Genomic DNA, 21651 nt, shown 5'->3' with positions numbered 1-21651 from the left:
TCAGTGAAGGGGCCCCAAAGGGAAAGGAGAAACCAGGGGGCAGCCTGGAGGACTGGGGGAGCGGCAGAACCTCGAGAAGGGTCTAGGGTTTGGGTAAGCCCGGGGTTTCTTTCCTTCAGAGTTTCGGGGCTCCTGTCTGGGATGCGCGAAGGCAGCGGCTGCAGCCCTCATCCCAGCACCCAGGTCTGTGCGGAGCGGACACAACCGACGTCGACCGCACCCACGGTCTCCAAGCCAGGGCGTCCGGGGACGTTAAAAAGCAGCAGCTGCGCAAGGAGCGTGCCTATTCGCCTGGGTGACAGTCCCCCCACCCGCGCGACTGCCGTTCTTCCGCCCTTTCTGGCCCTCTCGTCCTTCTGCGCGGAGACCCAGGAAGGTTCCTGGGACCCGCTGCCGCGAGGCCACCCTCTGCGGGTTCACGTACAAGAGCCTGCCCGCACAGAAGCCGGCGCGCCGGACCCGCGTGCCCTCCCTCCAGGCGGCGCGCGGGGACGCAGGGCGTGGGCACGCGAGAGGCGGGGCCGGCGCGCCGGGCCGGGGCACCCTCAGTCCCAGCGGCGCGCGGGGGCGGTGGGCGTGGGCACGCGGGGGGCGGGCTCTGCTCGCCGGGCCTCGCAACCGCTCTCCAGGCGGCGCGCGGGGACGCAGGGCGTGGGCACGCGAGAGGCGGGGCCTGCGCGCGGGGCCGGGRCTCCCTCAGTCCCAGCGGCGCGCGGGGGCGGTGGGCGTGGGCACGCGGGGGGCGGGACCTGCGCGCCGGGCCGGGGCACCCTCAGTGCCCGCGGCGCCCGGGAAGTAGCCGCCGACGGGTTCGGCCCCGGGAGAGGAAGACGAGGGAGCCGCGGGGCCGGGTGCTGGCGGCCGCTGTGCAGGCGAGTAGCGGGCGCTGGGGCGGGAGCGGCGGCGGGGCTGCGGGGCTTGGGGCCAGCGGGCGCGCCTGCGTCCCTTCAGTGGGCGCTTGCCTCCCTCAGCGGTGAGAGTCGGCGCAGCCTTCTGCTTTGCTTCTAGTTTCCCTTTGACCAGAAAACCTGTTTTTGGGAAAAAACCTCAGAACAGAAGCAAGTGGCCGAGAGGTTCTGCGTGATCCTCAGCCGGACACACGGAGCCAACGCTGAAACTTTCGGTTTTGGTTTTTGTATTTGGCTGGCGTCTTGGCCAAAAGCTAATTTGGATAAAAGCACTCTGGACTGGCAGCTTTGAGCTAGTTTTCAGGCAATCAACTAAAAAAAGAAAGAAATCTTCAAAGGTAGGATGCATTTTAACGCTTGAAATAGTGTGTTGACTATAAATGGAGTTCAGTAACTCCATTTTATACCTCATTTATGTTGGAAAGTAGATGAGCGAGTAAGGAAAACTGCCTTACCTCCCTCTGAAGCACGGGAAATGTCACGTGTCCCGCTGTACGGAACTTGAAATGTAAATTACGTTTAGGCTGTGGAATCTTTGGCACCTTGTCTGTTGTCATTTGCTCCGCGTGGTGTTTTTATTTATGTAACAAGTACTTGCTAATAACTCTCTTGTCTTTAACACCCCCCAGACCAGACGTCCCCTTCTAGGTCCCACCCATTTCTTTGCTCCCCTTTATTTAAGAACAAAACAAAAAGCAGCTCTTTGAAAGACTTGCTTCCACGGTTCTAGTTCCACTCCTGTTTCCTCCTGCCTCCTCTCCTCTCAGGCTGCCTCCATCACGCCCCCGCCCCCCGTGGCACTTGTGAAGTCCAGGGTCTGTGCCGGTTTTCTTTCTTTCTTTCTTTTTAAGATTTTATTTATTTATTTGACAGCGAGAGAGGGAACACAAGCAGGGGGAGTGGGAGAGGGAGAAGCAGGCTTCCCGCGGAGCGGGGAGCCGGGCGGAGGCGGGGCTCGATCCCAGGACCCCGGGATCATGACCTGAGCCGAAGGCAGACGCTTAACGACTGAGCCACCCAGGCGCCCCAGTGCTGGTTTTCACCTTACGCTACATGGTTGGTTGCTCCCTCGTCTTCCCTGTTTTTTCTTCAGTTGGCCCCAGGTCACCGCATTCTCCTGCATCTCCTTCCTTCTCCCCGGCCCCTCCTCCTGTGTCTCTAGGTTTCTGTTTCTTTTCCCAGCCACTGAATGTTGGCGTGCCAGCCACAGCGCTCAGGGCTTGGACATACTCTGTTTCTGGCCATGTACATTCTCCCATCGCGGTTTCCACCCCAAGCCCTATTCCGTGGCTGTAAATAACATCTGAGCTGGTGACCTCCAAATGTTTCACTTTACTTCTGTCCTGAGATCCCGATGCATATTTCTAGCTGTTTCCTCAGCAGCTCGGCTTAGAAGTCTGATGGGCATTTGAACTTAGGCTGTCCAAACAGCATCACTGAAACCACAACCACCCAGTCCTCCCTTTCTGCTTTCCTGTCATCGACCTTCCCGACCACACTCGAGCTTCCTGCCGTCGTTTTAGCTCAGACCCAACATCCAAGCATCCAGCAAATTCTGGTATCTCTGCCTTGAAAAAATACCTCAAATCTGACCACATCTCAACCACTCTCCAACAAACACTACAGTTCCCTCTTACTTAGAGGACTGTAAGTCTCTGATTTGGTCCTCCTGCTTCTGGGCTTGTTCGTCTATGGTCTCTCTCCAAACAGCAGTGATTTTTAAAAAAATATAATCAGAACTTTTACTTCCCTTCACAACTTTCCAGTAGCTTCTCATCAAAATCATGACAACCGGACTCTTACGAAGGCTTCAAAGCCCTGTGTGATTGAGCCCCCCAAAACTTCTCTGATCTCCCCTGTCCCCTTCGCCCTTGCTTACTCCGCCGGTGAGGCTGACCTCACTACTCTTTTTGTCTGCGGTGGGCCTGGGCTCGACCCTCACAGGCTGTTCGCCTTCACTCCCCTCACTTCCCCGTTGAAATACTGTCTCGGGGGTTACTGCCTTTTTGGCTATTTTAACAGCCCTTTGCTCCTGACCTTTGGTGTGGGTTGCTGTTAGATACTGAATATTATTCTCTGGTATTCCACCAATCCTGTGGCACCTTTAAATCATAGTGGGCGTCTGGGGTTCTCTAATATTAAAAACGCACAACTGTCTTTGTCTTGAGCGGCATTTTGGTAAGACATACAGTTGTTGTTACATTCAGTGTTTTTATAAAATGTGCTTCCTGATTTGGAGATTTCCCTTTACATATAGAAAATGAAAGAAAAATGGTCACTTTGCCAAAAAGAATGTGCAATAATTTTTTTTTTCCAATTCTTTTGTTTCATTAGGAAATGATAGTTGCCCGTTGGGAGGTTTTTCGAACGGCACCAGGAATAGGTAGTTTTAATGGGAAGAAGAAAGATGAAGGTGCTTGTTCAGGAAATATTATACAAGTTTCTGAGTTGTGTGGTGACTAAGCCACTGTCAGAATATCGAGATTTTGTAGCAAATTTCGGGTCTCTTTTTAAAATATGTAGGGATAGAAGTGAAAAACAATATTTTTATCTTTACAAAAGGCTTTGGGGGATAAAAGACTTTAATTTTTTTTAATTTTATTTAATTATTTGAGAGAGAAAGCGCACGAGATGGGGAAGGGTCAGAGAGAGAAGCAGACTCCCTGCTGGGCAGGGAGCCCGATGTGGGACTCGATCCTAGGACTCTAGGATCATGACCTGAGCCGAAGGCAGTCACTTAACCTATTTAATTTTTAATGCTGCTTTCTCACTTTTCTCCCAAGGAACTAGTTCTTTGATGACATCAGTAGCATGTGTACCTACCTTCCCTTCTATGCTCTCATTTCAGAGTTGGGATTTCAGGTACTTGAATAAATATGTACAATGGAGGATTAAATGAACATTTAAAATGAGGGCATTTGGAGTACGGAACAAATTGAAGATAAGAACAGGTCAGTTAAGGAGAAGCCAGGAGTGAAGTTAAAATCAGAACATCTGTCATAAGCTGCTGTGTGTAGAGCGCTCATTAACCTGGAGCTTCCCAGCAGTGGAGAAAGGAGGCCGCACAGCTGGAAAAGCAGGTGCCCGTGAGGATCCGTTTGTGTATTTTTGCTTTTGTACCTCACAGAAGTAAAGTTTTTGCGTTTCTGTTGTTTTACAAGTGGTGAAACATTTACTTGCTCTAAGGACCTGTTTTCGGTATGAGGGAGGTACATATTCTGCCTTCTAGTGCTTCACAATAAAATAGAAAATTGGGGGCACCTGGGTGGCTCATTCGGTTAAGCGTCTGCCTTTGGCTCAGGTCCTGATCTCAGAGACCTGGGATCAGCCCTGCATTGGCTCCCCAATCAGCGGGGAGTCTGCTTCTCCCTCTGCCTCTCCCCACTACTCTTGCGTGCACTCTCTCAAATAAATAAATAAAGTGTTAAAAAAAATAAAGTAGAAAATCAGAGGAAACCTGTTTTGATTTAGAATTAGCAAACCTGGACTCTTGGGAAGTTTGTGTATAAATTAAAAAACAGGAGAGCTAACAGTTAATCATGGAGATGGGCTAAAGACATCTGGAATGTGTAGATATGGCACGTAAGCAATAAAACTGCCTGGAAATCAAGCTAACATGACTTCTGTTTAAAAATACAAAACCTGGAAAACCATTTTTTTTATTTACTAAAAAATCTTTTTTTTCAGATTGCTATTATCATTGTAAAAAAAAGATATATCTGCATAGAGAGATGCATATAGGTATATGTATATTCACACGTCTGTGGTACACAGATAACCAGTGTGGGTTTTTTTTGTTTGGTTTTTTAAAGATTTTATTTATTTATTTGACAGAGAGAGACATAGAGCAGGAACACAGGCAGGGGGAGTGGGAGAGGGAGAAGCAGCCTTCCCGCCGAGCAGGGAGCCCGAGGCGGGGCTCGATCCCAGGACCCCGGGATCATGACCTGAGCCGAAGGCAGATGCTTAACGACTGAGCCACCCAGGCGCCCCACAGATAACCAGTGTTACCTTTTTAGTATAATTTTTAACAGTCTATTTTCTCTACAGCTTGTTTTGCAAAGCTGAGATCGTACTGTATATAAGATCAGACTGTATAGTTTACTTTTGTTCGCTTATTATGGAAACATTTTCTCAGGTCTTTAAAATGTTATTTCTAACATTTTTTATGATTTAATAGGATTCAGTCCCATGAACACTATGGCATAGTTTATGGTTGTCCTTCGCCAGTGTTTGGACATTTTGATTGTTTACCTCCAGTAGAACTTTGACTAGCCTGTGAGACTACGTCCACGTTCTCTAATAATAAGAAAGTAGGGTCCTATACCTCAGATGTCAGAATTGCAGTGATACATTCCCAGACATGCTGTGACAGGATGAATCTGAGCTAGCCTGAGGAACTGAAAAAAAAAAAAAAAAAAAAGACTGTGTAGGAACAAGGGGAGAGAGACATGAGCTGAGGCTGGAGCTGAAGGAGCCCGATCATGCAGCATCTCATTTGCCTTACTAAGAAATTCTGTGGGAGGCTTTCAGGGGTGGTCGCTTTGTAGTGCATATAGATGTTGAATTATAATCCTGTACACCTGACACTTACATAATTAAAAAAAATTTTTTTTTTAATTCTAAGAGCAGTAGGAAGCCCTTGCAGAATTGTAAATGGGAGTAATGTGATCAGACGGATGTGTTTGTAAAGATCACTGTAGCTGCCAAGCGGGGAAAGGAGCAGACTGACCAGGAGAGCATGTACCACACCAAGTGGGAAGAAGTGTAGTAGAAGGGTGTTGATCCAGAGCCCAAGTGTGGTACAGAGGGAACATGGGAGGACTTGAGATGTATTTTGGAGGTTGAATAGATAGGACTTGGGGAACAACTTAGAAGTGAAAGCATAAGAGAGCATCCAAATTCCATAGGAGAGGAAGGGGAAGGTGTCAGGGATGCCTCCAGGTTCTGGCTGTAGTCACTGGGCAAGTGATGGTGCCGCTGGCTGTAACGAAGCCTGGGAAGATGAGGCAGAGGGTACCTCCCAGGCCAGCAAGGAAATCAGAGTGCTGGGTGGTGCATATTATCAGAGATGGGAACAAGATATTATGGGCATCCAGAGGAGCAGTAATTAACTCAGCCTGGAGAGAAAAGGAGATGCTTTCTGCCAAATATGATGCTTGGGATATGTCTTGAATGTACCATATTTATATTCACCTCATTTTTTTTAAAAAACGCAACATAATGGTTCATTTAAAAAAATCTAACAAGGTATGTTTGGATTGGCTAGTTCCTCTTCTGATTGAGTCAGTAATTTATGTGATAGTGATGATGATGATGATGATGGTGGTGGTAAAGAGCTCTCTTTTTAGCTGTCTCTCTCAGCCTAGAAGGCTGCATTAGTCTTATATTTGGAACATTGTCTCATTCATTCAAAGGATGTTCTTGAATACCGATTATGCTCTAGACCCTGGAGATGCAGCGGTGAACAGGACAGATTTGGTCATTGCCCTGGTAGAGTTTACATTCTAGTGGGAAAAATGAGAAACTAAGCAGATACACGTACACGTCATTAACTGTAGTTGTGATCAGTGCTATGACACCACGGTAGAGGGTGCTAGGCTCCCATAACCTTGACCTTTCTAATACAGGCCTGGTACCTAAAATGAAAAAATGCAGGCACTGGTTCACTTTGACCATAAATAAATATCAGTGGGGAATATTTGACAGTATATCCTTTCATTTATGTCGGCCTTTGCCATCCTTATGGATTCTGTGCAACCCCCAAAAGAAGGAGATAAATACATGACAGCCGATTGTCAGTAATGTTATTTCAGTATAAGATCGAGTGGCTTCAAATTCTTATTGTATTCCTGAAGTTATTGAATACCCGACTGGGATTTAAAAAGATTTCCAGTGTAAAGAAGCCAAGGAAAAGTCCACATGTTCCTTGTCTGGCTGGCATAGGTCTGTTCTTTGGCATCCTGGCAGCCGCATGGAGCTTGGCACTCCCATGCTGTATGTAGGTGAGGGAATTGCTGTCGTTCAGCAAACTTTCTGGAAAGAGCCAGACAGTAAGTATCATGGGCTCTTATGGGCCGTATAGTTTCCGTTGGAACTACTTGACTCTGCCTCTCTCACCTGAAATTAGCCATAGACAGCACATCAGTAAATGTGCATGGCTTTTTCCCAATAAAACTTTATTTATAAAAACAGCCATAGACAACACAGCAATGAATGTGCATGGCTTTCTCCCAATAAAACTTTATTTATAAAAACAGCCATAGACAACACATCAGTGAATGTGCATGGCTTTCTCCCAATAAAACTTTATTTACAAAAATGGGTGGCAGGCCATGTTTTGCTGCTGACCTCTGCCATAGTGCCTTGTCGTGAATTTGGATGCTCTCTCCATCACAATTCAGTTGCATAGAACAGAATCTCCTCTGGCTAGTTGAAGCAGAAAGGTATGCATTGGAGGTTATTACAGGACTTAGAGTATCGTTGGGAAAGCTGAAGAGCAAGACTCCAGGTTGAGTTTCCAGGAACACCTCAGAGCACCACTTACCAGACTCGGTCCTGCTAGCGGAGCTGGGCTTCTGCCATGGACGCTCCTGCCAGACCAGCAAGCTGCCGGCTCTGGAATCACACCGTCCCTGCTGGAGCCTGCCTCTCTCTCCACAGTTAACTCAGACATGTGAGTACTTCTCATTGGCAGAACTGAAGTTATACCTGGGATCTAACCTTCGTGGGGGAGCCTAGGAAATTCAGCTTTTAGCGCTTGTGGTACAGGAGGTCTAGGAAGGTCTGCAAACAGGAAGTTGGGAGTCGATTTCGGATGAGCCAAGCTGCAGAATCTGCTACAGAACACCCCGTTGGTGGCTTCACCTCCAGACTCTCCCCTGTCTTTGCGTACTCACACTTCCAGAAAGCGCTAGCAGCAACAGGACTCTGTCTCCCAGTATAACGCAGCTACCCCTCCTAGAAACAGAGGGGCGCTCGCTTTCTCCCCGGAAGTCCCGTAGGTCCCCACATCATCACAGGCGTTATCCCGGGACCCAGCACCCTCAGGAGTCAGGTGGCCTCTCTCCTCTCCTAGAGAGGGGGAGAGTAGGAGAGACCAAGCTGCCCAGGACCAGGAGCCTAACCGCTCAGCTCTAAGAAGCTCAACACCCATATTTGTCATCCTCTCTCTATGAACAAATTCCCTCCATTTCTGAGCATTCCCAGTTTCTCTTCTCTTAATGAAATCTCCTCCTGACCCTACTTTCCCTTGTGAAGCTGGCTTCATGTCTCCTTCTTAGCTAGGTTTTGCCCTTCCCCATGCCCCCACCTCCTGTGACTCTTGAGCACACCGCCGGCTCCTTTGGTGATTCCGCCGTTCCCCTATAATTGCTCCCCGGGGCCTCGAGATGCTAAGTGCTGTGGGCGCTGACCCCTGCCTGAAGCCCTCTCCTCCCTCGGCTCCCAGTCCCATCCTGGCTCTCATTTCCCTGCTGCTCCGTTGCCACTCCTGCCCCTCCCGCCTGGCCCCTTCTCATCCAGATGCCCCTTTGGCATCAACTCTGTCTTCAGCTCTCTGCTCTCCTCCTTCTGCGTGTTCCCAGGTGCTCACGATTTCATCTCCGGAGCCCCGGACCTACCTGTGTGAGTGCCTCTGGGACAGCTCCTCTTCTAGGTCACAGGGCAAGCTCCCTGTGTCCCAGACTAGAGGAAGAGGTCACCCACCCCCACCCCGCTCACATCAGCAGATGGCAGCACCACGCACCAGGTTACACAGGGCACCGGCTTGGGAGGCATACCGGCTTCTTTCTCCGTGAGCCCCCGTGACTCCCTGCAGATCTTTGTGTCCTTCTGCCCCTTCCTTAGTGCAGGGCTCTGCGTCCTCACCTGGGTTACTGCCACAGCCTCTCAGCGGATGGTTCTCCCAGACTATAGCCGTACACAGCCCAGCCTGGTCTCCTGCCCTGCAGCAATGTGAAGCCATCCTGAACAAGTCAGATCGTGTCTCTCCTACTCAACACCTGCCAGGGGCTCTCAGTCTGCCAGCATGATCACATTCAAAGTCCTTGGGCGCCTGGGTGGCTCAGTCAGTTAAGCATCTGCCTTCAGCTCAGGTCATGATTCCAGGGTCCTGGGATCAAGCCTCACTTCGGGCTCCCTGCTCAGCGGGGAGCATGCTTCTCCCTCTCTCACTCCCCCTGCTTGTGCTCTCTCTCTCACTCTCTCAAATAAATAAATATAATATTGAGGCACCTGGGTGGCTCAGTCGTTGAGTGTCTGCCTTTGGCTCAGGTCATGATCCCCAGGGTCCTGGGATTGAGCCCCATATTGGGCTCCCTGCTCGGCAGGAAGCCCGTTTCTCCCTCTCCCACTCCCCCTGCTTGTGTTCCCTCTCTCGCTGTCTCTCTGTCAAATAAAATCTTAAAAAAACACAAAGTCCTCAACAGAATATGTCAGGACCCTCCCTCGCTAATCCTGTTTATCTCCATCCTTATGTCTTACTGGTACCCTCCCCCCTCCCGCCCCCATATACTTGAGCCGTATAAGCACCTGGTGCCAACCGATCCTAAGGTCCTTGGCTCTGTGGTGCCTCAGTGGTTTCGCAAATGCTCTTCTTGCCGGGAAAGCGTCCACCTCCCTCGGCCTCACTCATGCACGTGTCCTCGGCTGCAGGGGTCCCTCCTGAGCACTTCGGCAGCGCCCCTTGTCCTGGATAGAGCGCCAGCGCGGTGACTGTCGACTTAGCCTGGCTTCACATCCCTAAAACCCAGAGGTCTTGGTGCAGAGGAAGTTTTCCACACTTGTTTATTACTAACGACGAGGCGTGCTAATTGAAGAAACCGTCGATGTTACCCGTATTCGCCACAAGGTGGTGCTGTTCAAATAGGAAAGAAGAAGCCCCCCCCCCCCCCACCCCGGGCTGCAGGATTCAGACTCTGGATGCCTTCATCTGAAATGCCTTCCGTTCCTTATTTCACTTTCTGCTGTTGGGGAGCCTCTCTTCCCAAGTGGTAAAAATGCACGTATCAACACCTCATTCTAGGGCAACACACTCTTAAGGAAGGTTCTCGATTCTGGGTGTGGTTTCTACTAAATGCGTATCACTTTCACACCATCTTGAATTCCAGACGTTGTCGGTGAAACCATCGCCTGTGGGGGACCAGCTGTCTTGCTCCGAAGGCGTTCACCTCGTGGGTAAGGTCCACCCACATTCCGGGGCGGGGGTAATCTGCTTGACTCACAGGATACCCCTTTACCCGGTAATCCCATACTGTCAGCAGTGACATCTGGTCTGGCTTTTGAGCAACACCTGGGTCCCAGAGCCCAGCCAGGCAGATGCAGAAAATTAACCCTCACAAAGGTCTAGGGGAGAAAAGTCAACTGAGTGTGAAAGAGCAGTTCACAGTGGTGCTTGCATTTAGCCATGGACGGGGACAAGAGATCTGACGGCAGGAAGCACCCCGAGGAAGCCCTGGGCAGTGTCTGAGGAAGAGGGGCTGTCCTGGGAGGGGAGCTCTCCTCCTGCCTGGGACGTCCTCTGCTGGTGGTCTTACCGGCACTGGGGCCCAGAAAGAGTGACAGCCCTGGGGACACAGCCATTTCCCCCTAACCGGTTCCATCCTGTACTGTTGATGTTTCAAAGGGAGCTAGAGGTTTGGGGCAGTCCTTAGGAAGGGGTTTGCCTTCCTATTTTACTGAGACTGTGGAAGCGGTCAGAAGGGAACTTTCGTGGGTGTCCCCTGCTGCACACACCCAGCCACCTATACCTGTCCTGTCTCTTCTGCCCTCTTTCATTTTCACTAGGGAAAACGGTCTCTTCTCTCCCCCGCGAGGGCAGACCCCGCCCTTGGCACACCGGCTCCCCCCCTTGCCCACATGGGCCATCCCTCCAGCAGCCCTCGTCTTTCTCTCCAGCATCACTCTCCACTAGCTCTTTCTCTTTAGCTAACAGTCATCTTTTTTAAAAGATTTTATTTATTTATTTGAGGGAGAGAGAGCATGTGCAGGAGGAGGGGCAGAGGGAAAAGCAAGCTCCCCCTGAGCAAAGAGTCGGACGAGGGGCTCGATCCCAGGACCCTGGGACCATGACCTGAGCCGAAGGCGACGCTTCACCGACTGAGCCACTCAGGTGCCCCACAGTCAGTCTTTATAGCAGATCCTCTTAGGGCACCACACTTCCCCCAAACTCTTACCCTGTTTTTTTTTTCCCTTTATGGCAAAATGTTTCCAAGTCATTCTCTGTACTCGGTCTCGAATTTCTTTTCTCTTGAAGCCCGTGCCATGAGGTTTCCCCTCCTCTCGTGGGGCGCCAGTCCGCCGAAGCTGCACACCCTACACCCCCCATCCAGGGCTCCTTCAGCGGCCTGGCCCATTTTGCCTCTGGAAGCGCTGCAAGACCATTACACGCTCCCTTTCCCTCGAACCACCTCCTTCCCTTAGCATCTTGGTCAGCACCACACTCCGCTGGTGCTCCTCCGACCTTCCTAACCACTCAGTCTCTGTCGTCTTTGCAGGTTCTTGCTGTTCTTGACCCGATATTGCTGGTGAACTCTAGGGCTCTGCCCATGGACCACTTCCTTTTTCAGTCTGTACTCCCTTAACGAACGATCTCCTAAGTCTTTAGATTTCGAATACAGTCTATGCAGTGATAAAAGCCAGATACACACCCCCGGGCTGGCCCGCTGCCCCACACTCCTGCCTCTAGCCTCTGCTTGCTCAGCATCGTGAGCGAATCCTGTCCCTTCAACCTTGGAAATACCCCCACTTCCCACCGCGCCCACCGCGCCCAGGTCCAAGCCACCGGCCGCCATGGTCCTCCTGGGCTCCTGCAGTAGCCTCCTCCCTCACTCGTGTTCTTGCTTCTCGTCACTCTGTTCTCAGTGCGACAGAGGACTGCTGTGACAAAGAAGTCCTACCACGTCGTCCCTCTGCTCAAAAACCTTCCCTTGGCGGTTCCTCCCCATTACCTCCTCCCTCTGGACGCCTGCTCACGAGCCCCACTGCACCCCCACCTCATCAGGCATTAGGCCCTCTCCTGTCTCGGGGCCGGGATGTTCTTCCTCCAGATGCTTGCACAGATGCCTTCCCTCACCCGTGTCTTATTAAGATGGGTCCCTTGTTCCCTGACACGCGCATTTAAAAACAAATAAAACTTCCTCCAACAGTCCTTATTAGTCTTCTCCTTTACCTTTTTCCCCCCTAACACTTAACCACTTTCTTACATACTGTATGAGTGTACATATATAGTATTTTATACTCTATTATGTGTTACACGTATTTCCTTTTTTATTGTCTATCTCCCTTTGCTGGAATTTAAGCTTCATGAGAGCAAGGATATTTTCTGCTTTGTTCACTGCTGAATTTCAGCTTTTAGAGCACTGTAGATGGTTAACTCAATATTTGTTGAATGAATGAAATCAGACTGTGCCTTTTTAGTAACTGCTTACCATGCCGGATGCTTTTCTTTCACTCTTAAGAAAAACAAGCTTCCTCTTTGGGAATTCGTTTTTTTTTTAAGTTTATTTACTTACTTTTTAGTAAGCTCTGTGCCCCACGTGGGGCTCGAACTCACGATCCCGAGATCAGGAGTCGCGCGCTCCACCGAGTGAGCCAGCCAGGCACCCCTGTTTGTATTTTATAGATTCAGCCTCAGCGTGTCATCAAATTACACATCCTCACCCCGCAGTCCTGAGGAGATGGACCCGAGTCTAGTGACAGAGCACCCTGAATTTTAGAATTCATAAGCATCTAGAACATGGCCCTGGAAGTACCACGGATTTTTAAAAATAAAGGGCAATGTGGGACACCTGGGTGGCTCAGTCGTTAAGCATCTACCTTTGGCTCAGGTCATGATCTCAGGGTCCTGGGATCGGGCCCCGCATCGGGCTCCCTGCTCTGCGGGAAGCCTGCTTCTCCCTCTCCCACTCCCCCTGCTTGTGTTCCCTCTCTCGCTGTGTCTTTCTCTGTCAAATAAATAAATAAAATATTTTAAAAAATAAAGGGCACCATGTTTCTCAAGAATGCCATGTGGGCAAGGAGGAAACGCTGTGAAGATGGGTGATCAGGCTTCCTCCTGACAAGTCTGAAGGAATGCTCTCAGTCTCTGTAGATCAATTTGCATTTTCTGAATTTGGATATAAATGGAATCAGATTCTGTACTTGTTTTTTTGATCTGGCTTCCTTCATACAACATAATGAGTTTGGGATTCGGTCCACATCAGTGCATTTATCAGTAGCTCATTCCTTACTATTGCCGAGCAGTCCTCCGTGATATGGACATCAAACAGTTTGATTCTCCCTTCCCCTCTTGGTGAACGTTTCTCACGTCCTCCTCATTTCTGTAAACTGATAATTGTATCTAAAGACTTGGTCGGAGTTGGGCTAAACATTTTTGGCAAGACTACATGTTGCGTTACGCTGGGTACATATCGAATCGCATCAGAAGGCACATACGGTCTGGTTGTGATTGGGAAGGCTGAGCATTTGATTGAGGGCAGTGAATATGTTTTATCTTTGAATTTTGTGTTATATTCATTGAATTTTCTATTTCATATGCATTGGTTTTTATTCTGATTTTTTTTTTCCAATCTCTGTAGCTATGTATTTTTTTTTTTTTCAGATGGCTTTACTGTCATGGCCTTTTGCCATCGCACATTCTCTGATTTTTTTCAAGCCTTTCCACCATGTTCATCTGATTTGGTTTTGATCATGTTTATTCCATTCATTGCCTTCTCTGTTTTTTCCTAATGGTGTTGGCCTTCGATTCATCTGCAGTCTCTCTCTCCGTGTAATTCTGTTCTCCCAGCTTCGATACTTTTTTCGATATGTTTCTTTGGTTACCCATTCTCTGTAGTGTGGCGTAGGGCAGCGCCCCTCAGAGTGATTGTCTACAATAATATAAGAAGTGCACACTGAAGGTAAACCATGCTACTTTCTTCTTTGAAAATATCCTGCAGGGGCGCCTGGCTGGCTTGGTCGGAAGAGCATGCCGACTCTTGATCTTGGGGTCGTGAGTTCAAACCCCATGTTGGGTGTGGAGATTACCTAAAAATAAAATCTTACCAAAAAGAAAGGAAGAAAATGTCTTGCTCTGAGAAAAACATCAGCTGAGCTGAAAAGCATCCTTACCTGACGGGGTTGGTGCCAGACCGATCAGAGACCGGCTGCTTGTCCCCGGACCACACTTGGAGTAGCCCCGTCCTAGAGCCTATGCACTGCTTGTGTAAATTTTTCTTTAGCTCCCTTGTTACGTATCTAATAACCGTAACAGCTGCCAACATGTATGAGAACTGTTCTCAGCCATTTTGATTTTCATAAAACCCCTCAAGGTAGGTACTGTAATTATCACCACTTTATACACATGACGAAGTTAAAGGACAAAGATACCAAGCAACTTGGACCGAGTCACACAGTATTTTTATAGCAGGGCGTTGGGATTTACATTCAGGCAGTCAGATTCCAGAGCACATAGTCTTTTTTTTTTTTTTTTAAGATTTATTTATTTATTAGCAGGAGTGTGCACGAGCAGGATGGGGGAGGTGGGAGAGAGAATCTTAAGCAGACTCCCCACTGAGCGCAGAGCCCAACCCCGGGGCTCCATCCTACAACCCTGAGATCATGACCTGAGCTGAAAACAAGAGCCAGACGCTTAACTGACTGAGCCTCCCAGGTGCCCCCAGAGCACACAGTCTTGATGAAAATGGAATTTTTTTGTCTTTTGCATGCTATTCTTCTTCTTAATATTCTTTTTCGTTTCCTATAGTCTATATGGCTACTAGCCAAGAATGCATATTTGTCATACTCCTCTTCACCTTACTCCCATTTAATGTGGGGGATCCTATTGGGACACTCTTTGGCCAGATACACGGTGGGTACATTCTGGACTCCCCTTCCGTCTTATCTAGGACCTGTTGATCTTCCCTTCAGAACTTCAGCTCAAGGACTTCATTCTGATGGCTTTTTTCCCACAGAATTGTTGCCCTCAGAGGATGTCATTAGCTCGGTGGGGCTGTTGTCAGCAGCTTCGGTCTTAGATGTTTTCTGGGACAAGGGGTGGAGGTAGGGATGTCGTTCTTTCAAGTTAAAAGCACACACACACAAAAGTTTCAATCTTAGAGTAATTTGGCCAAATCTCTCATTATTACAAATGCATTTGTACTTTGATGTAGAAATCCCATTTGGGGAAATTACTCTGCAGATGAACTTGCACACCTATGGAATGACTTTTATACAAAGCTGTTCTCTGCAGCATTGTTCATAATAGTAGCAGACTGGGAAGAGCTCACATATCCGAGAACAGGGAACAATTATGGTACAACCACGTGGTGGAAGATTTTGTTGTAAAGAAGAACGAAGAAGTTATTGCTACTGTGGAAAGCTCTGAGCTTAGAGTATTAACTGGAAAAGCAGTCTCTGCTGCTGTTTTGCAGTGGGTGCAGGTGTTTTTTTACACATGTAAATGATACTTTTTTATGAAAAGGAAAGAAAAAGATATAAATTCGTAAAGAAACAGTGGAAGGATATAGAAGAAACAAATAAAAATGGTCACTGGTAGGAGGCCGTGGGGGCAATAGGCGGGATGGAGAAATGAGAATTTTCCCTATCAACGTTTTCAGAGTCATTAGGTATTTAAGCCACTACCTTTTCTTAAAAAGTAAATGAAAAAATGTATACACAGACGTCTTCATTCCTGTGACCAGTGACCCTGTGTGCCTCTCCCCAGTGGCCGCCTTCATGCTCCTTCCATTTCACTGAGGGGAGGAAGATGTTTTCAGTCTGCATCTGCCCGTCGCTGATGGGGAGGGGACCTTCCGGAATCTTCCCGGGCTCCTTCCGTCAGCCTTCCATGCCTGCCTTGTGTTGTGGGAAAGCCCTCTGGTAGATGGAGTCTGGCTCGGCCGGAGCACAGTCATATTCTCTCCAGTCCTTCCAGCCTTGAGCACCACAGTCTCAGATGGAGACCATTTGTCCATCGAGGAAGCACTGTGGTGCCGGCGAAGGCCGCCCTCCGGCTCACAGCTGTCCACGTCTCTTCCCCGTGGCCGGCTCCTTGCTCTCTGCCTCCACATTAGAAGGTTATAGTGAAGTTTTCCAGACGTTGTCGCTCACCCTCTTCTCTCTGGGCTGGGGAGGAGGGCTCTGGAGTGGGTTGGAACAGCACCATCAAAGATTTCTGGAAGCTTTTGCTCTTTTTTTGCTGACCAGTGTTTAAGAAAAATGAGACCTAAAGTTGCATTCTCTTCTTCTGTAACTTATTTTTGTTCACGTCAAGAGATTCCGTGAGTCTGGTTTGACACATCATTTTACCCTAGTAGTTTGTAGTTTGGGACACTTTTTATGAGTATCTGTTGTCTTACTCCAAGCGTATTTACCTGCAGTGGCTAGTGAGGAAGGTAATGGTCTTAAGTTGGTTTAACATTTTAATTGACACTGTAAATAGGGTCTTCTGGACACTTTAACAATTTTTTTGAAATCATAATATAGTTAACATACAGTGTTGGGTTAGTTTCAGGCATACAACATAGTGATTCAACAATTCTATACGTCGCCCGGCAATTATTATTTTTCTTAATATGCAGGAGAAGTTTTTTTCTGCAGCTTTGCAGAGTGACACTTTTTTCCCTAACACAATAACTGAGTCAGCAGTGAATCTTAACCAGTGAAGAGAGTCCAAATTCACGCGGTTTTGTTATTTGAAATGTATGTGTTAGCGTTTGGGAGGTAGGCCTTAAAGTATTTCTCGGTAGCTGTCATGATACACAGTGGAGTAGAATTTATTTTATTTTATTAAAGATTTTATTTATTTATTTATTTGACAGAGAGAGACACAGCAAGAGAGGGAACACAAGCAGGGGGAGTGAGAGAGGGAGAAGCAGGCTTCCCGCTGAGCAGGAAGCGCAACACGGGACTCGATCCCAGGACCCTGAGATCATGACCTGAGCCAAAGGCAGACACTTACCGACTGAGCCACCCAGGCGCCCCCAGTGGAGTAGAATTTAAAGTACAGACATGATACATTTACTAGAGTAGCCAGCAATCCCCTCACTATTCAGAGGGAGTAGCAAACCCTTTCACTCCTCAGGTACATTAGAAAGAAATGCTGTGTGTTTTTCCTTATCTTTTCTTCCCATAGCAGTTCTTCACCATGTTTGCTGAGCTGTTTCTTCTAACCTTGAATTATCTTGGTACATGTAAGCTTGTGTCGTCTATGTCATGATGATCGTAAGCCTAATTAAATTCTTGACTTGAACTCTGGTCTTTGTTCATAAACAATAAATTTAAAAGCTCTGGAATAGAGCCCCCGCCCCTTTTTTTTGAAATATGAAACCTGTATTTATCTGTTCTAAATTTTCTGTCTTTTGATAAAAGAATCCCTGCCTGTTTGGGGGTTCTGTTAACAACACTGCTGAAGATTTGTTTAAACCAGATTCACGTGAAGCACTTTTCTTTCACAGCAGATCTAATTCTTCCACTCTGACTTCAGAATTTTTATAAAATAACACAACGAGGGGCGCCTGGGTGGCTCAGTCAGTTAAGCATCTGACTCTTGATTTCAGTTCGGGTTATAATCTGGGGGTCATGAGATCGAGCCCCATTGAGTGTGGAGCCTGCTTGGGATTCTCTCTCTCTCCCTCTGCCCTTCCCTGCTCGTGCTCACTCGCTCTCTCTCTGTCAAAAATAAGTAAATAAATAAATGGAATAAAATAACAGAATGAGGATAGACTATAATGATTCTTTGTTGATTTCACTGGAGAAGATCCGTAGCCTTTGTTTACAGATTTCACTCCCAAACCCAGAAGTTAATTTTTCCCGAGCTGAGTACTCAGTTTTCTGAAGCATTCCCAGGATTAGCTGGAAAAAGGTATTCCTTACTTTCCTCAACCCTTACTATAATCGCCCCGCCAGCCGCACACCAGTGCCTGACCCCCAGCAGGCGGAAGAGCTCCGAGCTAGTGAACCCCCGACATTGTTTCATTCGATGTTTCAGATCTTCTCTCTGTGCTGAGTTAGTCAAGATGCCAGCTGGTCATCTTGGTATTTGTGTTCTGTTTTGTATTTGTGTTTGATACGAAAATAAGTTGAGTATTTGAGTATTCTGTTGCTCTCGACTTTTCTGTTTCTAGTTTACACGATAACTCAAGAATGAAGAAATTGGATTTAGGGGCGCCTGGGTGGCTCAGTCGGTTAAGCGTCTGCCTTCGGCTCAGGTCATGATCTCAGGGTCCCGGGATCGAGTCCAGTGTCGGGCTCCCTGCTCCGCGGGGAGCCTGCTTCTCCCTCTCCCTCTGCCCGCTGCTCTGCCTACTTGTGCTCTATCTCCCTGTCAAATAAATAAATAAAATCTTAAAAAAAAGAAGAAGAAGAAGTTGGATTTAAACTCCATAGGGACAGACTGGCATGGTACCGTCTCATCTCACTCAAAGACCAAAGCAGTTGACTTTATTCTGGAGGTTTATAATACCTTGTCAGATTTCCAACGGTCTCCTGTTCCATTAAAGGGACTCCCTGTTCATCTCCCCCTTGACCACCCGAGGTAGTCCTCCTGAAGCTCACAGCAGACAAGGGGTTTTCCTTTCCCCAGGATCCGATTGGCATTTCTTCCTCAGGACCTCTATATTATGATCTCTTTGAGGCTTTCAGGTTGAATGAAAAAACATTTTTTTTCCATTTGTAATGTTTGGATGACATTTATAACATTCGCCCGCTTTGTTATTCTCTTTGTAGAATGAAAAGAAATGTTGAGAAAGAAGTAAAGCTCTCATCCTCTGCCTCGGATATTTATGATGGGTATCCAGAAATCTAAAATAGACCCCTGCTCTCTCTCTCTCTCCTGGGGTAAAAGCCCCGGGGTGGAAATGAGTCAGAGACGCCAGGAGTCAGCTTCCAAGACACCCGATGCCCCCCCCCTGCGTGATCTGGCTGATCCTGGCCCCACGGCCCCGGCGTCCGCTGGGGAGCACGAGGGAGCCGAGGACCGGGGAGACATGTTGGGGGAGGACGATGTGTTCCTCAAGTTCGTGATCCTGCATGCGGAGGACGACACAGACGAGGCCCTCAGGGTCCAGAACGTGCTGGAGAACGACTTCGGCATCAAGCCCGGGATCATCTTTGCCGAGATGCCCTGCGGCCGGCAGCACCTGCAGAACTTGGACGACGCCGTGAACGGGTCTGCGTGGACCATCTTGTTACTGACCGAGAACTTCCTGAGAGACACCTGGTGCAAGTTCCAGTTCTACACGTCGCTCATGAACTCGGTGAACAGGCAGCACAAGTACAACTCGGTCATCCCCCTGCGGCCCCTGCACAACCCCCTGCCCCGCGACAGGACTCCCTTCGCTCTGCGGACCATCAATGCCCTGGAGGAAGAGAGCCGGGGCTTTCCCACCCAAGTCGAAAGAATCTTCCAGGAGTCCGTGTATCAGATCCAGCAGGCTCTGTGGAAGGAGAGCCGAAGCAGTGGCCGCCAGCAGGCCCTCTCCTGAGACGGAGCCCCCAGCACGCAGCTGGCTGGCTCTCGTCTGGCAAAGGCCACCGCTCGTCTCTGCTTAAGAAGGCCCAGCTCTGGCAAGAAGTTGACAGAAGCTGACACAGACCCAGGTGCTCAAGCACGATACGTTTCGGTGGGACCCCGCATAGACTTTGGAGGTACTTTTCCGTATTTCGGGTAAACTTGAGACTGTCCGAGCTTCGAGAACATTCCTCTTTTCCTTTTCTGGGTCTGTGCATGTCACAAAGGATACAGCCTTCGTTCGCATCCCTTGTGTCAGTGAGACTTGAACACAGACTTCGGTGAGAGACGTTGTGCCGGTCCGACACGCGGGACAGAAGGTCCCGGGAGGTCCGACCGCCCTTCTTTGGGAGGCCCCTCTCAGAAGCGCCCAGCAGAGCATGGCTGGTCTCGTGGCCCCGACGAGAACGTTCAGAATGTTGAGTAACGATGCCTACGAAATTAAAAGCCGATGCAAGAGGAGTGGTGGGGCGCTTTACAAGAATCCGATTAACTGTTGTTTTTCCTTCTGCTGGAATTGGGGGATTTGGAGACAGTGCCTACCACTGACTCGCCCCCCGTTTGGTGGCGCTGTGGCTGGGGGGCTCCAGGGAACCCTGTCCTGAGGCCCCCTAGAGCCTCAAGCTCTTGTTAGGTCATCCATAACCAGGGCTTCCTGTGCACGGTTTCTGAAATGTGTGTGTGTGTCCCTGGCTCTGTGTTCTCCCTCATCTCTCTCAGGGCAGCCTTTAAAAATTCCTCTCACTCACAGGGCTCTACCCAGAAAGTATTTCTCAGCGCGGTGGTCAGAGTAGCCTGACCGTGTGTGCGCGTGTCTGTACCTCGTAGATTGTTCGCAGACTTAGGATGGGAGCAAGAGACGCGTTCTGTGGCCTCTTCTGTGTCCCGCGTCACAGCCTTCTGCAGAGGCTCACCCGGCCCTGCTCCTTCCGCTCACACCCGCCTGCCCCACCTGCGGCTGAGGGAGAGCGCTCAGGTACAGAGGGGGGTCGGGGTGGAGCGTGACTCACGTCATGCCGTACCGGGCACGGCGCCCTCTGGGGACCAGGAGACCTGGTTCCTGTCCAGTCTCTGCCGCTGGGGCTGAATGGGACCGTCTCCTCCTTTATCTGTGACATGAAAGGCTTGAATTGATGGAGCTCTAAAGGGCCTTTGTCCTCCCTCAGAACGTGAACAACTAGGAACCAGAAAAGTGGACAAGCGAAAAAAACCACCATTTTGTAATGTGATGTGTAATAAGTTGCAGGAGTCTCGAGATAGCCTCCCAATGAAAGGATATGCTAATGTGTTGACAGTAATTGATTTCCGATGCTATCTGCTACACTTTCATAGTCAAAACTGAATTACAATACTTGCTTCCTCAGATTCTCTTAAAATACATTCTTTGTAGGGACCGTAGAGTGAAGACGTTCTGCCTGATGTTTCTCTCTCCTTTTGTTCACTTTGTGTCTCCTCCTAGTCCTGGGGTCTGCTCACATCTTTCTCTCTCCACCTCTTCATAGCCATGACCAAATGTTCTGCGAGGAACTTTTCCCATAATCCTGCAAGTAAGTCAAACCTCCTACTTTATAGTACTCCTTGAAGAAGAGATTGTTTTCATTGTGCGGTGACATTTGCTTAAAGTCCCTTTCTATCATAGTAACTTACTGCTCACTTTTCTTTTTCAGTTTTAATAATACTCTTTTTTTCCCCCTCTGCGGCTTCATCTATCTCCAATTTCATACAGTAAAAAAACATTAACCCACCCTTCCTGCTTACTACCAAAGCGGGAGCCACGGATGCTGGATGGTGTTTTTTAAATAAATGTTTTTATTCATTACCCTTGACTACACTTGATTATTTCCAACTCCAGGGAAGATTGTGGGAAAGTATTTTGAAAAAAAGGCATTAATCTGTACTCCTCCATAGAGTACCAGGCACAGCGTCTCCTTCAATCTGGAGTGAAATACATTTTTTGTAATGAAGAAAAATGTGAAGTCCTGAATAACTGTGTATGTTGCAATTAACTGCTGTAAAAAGAACTACCAAATGACTAAACCGAGGATGACAAGAAGTCAAGGTGCAGCCTTGGTTGTATGTTTGTGTGTGTGTACGTTTGTATAGATCAGATTTACACACACACACACACACACACACACACACACAGGGAAATTCTGTAACATTGTGCCACAACTCTGGAGAGCTTCCATATGGAGGACTCTCTGGGCCTCATTGCCCACCCTGGAGCTTCACAGAACAGCCTGGGTTCTGCCT

The 21651-nt window shown here is 48.6% G+C and overlaps 1 protein-coding gene across 3 annotated transcripts; it reads left to right on the top strand.

The window, feature by feature from the left end:
* Positions 1-715: 715 nt before the first annotated feature.
* Positions 716-21217, top strand: TICAM2 (TIR domain containing adaptor molecule 2). Of its 3 annotated transcripts, none has more exons than XM_025860774.2 (2): positions 716-872; positions 18615-21217. In XM_025860774.2, exon 2 carries the CDS (start codon positions 18671-18673, stop codon positions 19370-19372), a length of 702 nt encoding a protein of 233 aa, XP_025716559.1. In that variant the 5' UTR covers positions 716-872; positions 18615-18670; the 3' UTR covers positions 19373-21217. The 3 variants fall into 3 exon arrangements, with proteins under 3 accessions (XP_025716559.1, XP_025716560.1, XP_025716561.1); XM_025860775.2 differs by lacking the exon at positions 716-872 and adding an exon at positions 954-1246; XM_025860776.2 differs by lacking the exon at positions 716-872 and adding an exon at positions 7170-7584.
* Positions 21218-21651: the final 434 nt, after the last annotated feature.

The sequence above is a fragment of the Callorhinus ursinus genome, unplaced genomic scaffold, assembly GCF_003265705.2.
Source record: "Callorhinus ursinus isolate GAN/ISIS: 27379988/994484 unplaced genomic scaffold, GSC_fseal_2.0 scaffold30, whole genome shotgun sequence".
NCBI classification, from domain to species: domain Eukaryota; kingdom Metazoa; phylum Chordata; class Mammalia; order Carnivora; family Otariidae; genus Callorhinus; species Callorhinus ursinus.
The sequence above is the reverse complement of the archived record's forward strand: the minus strand, read 5'-3'. Positions and strand labels throughout refer to the sequence as shown.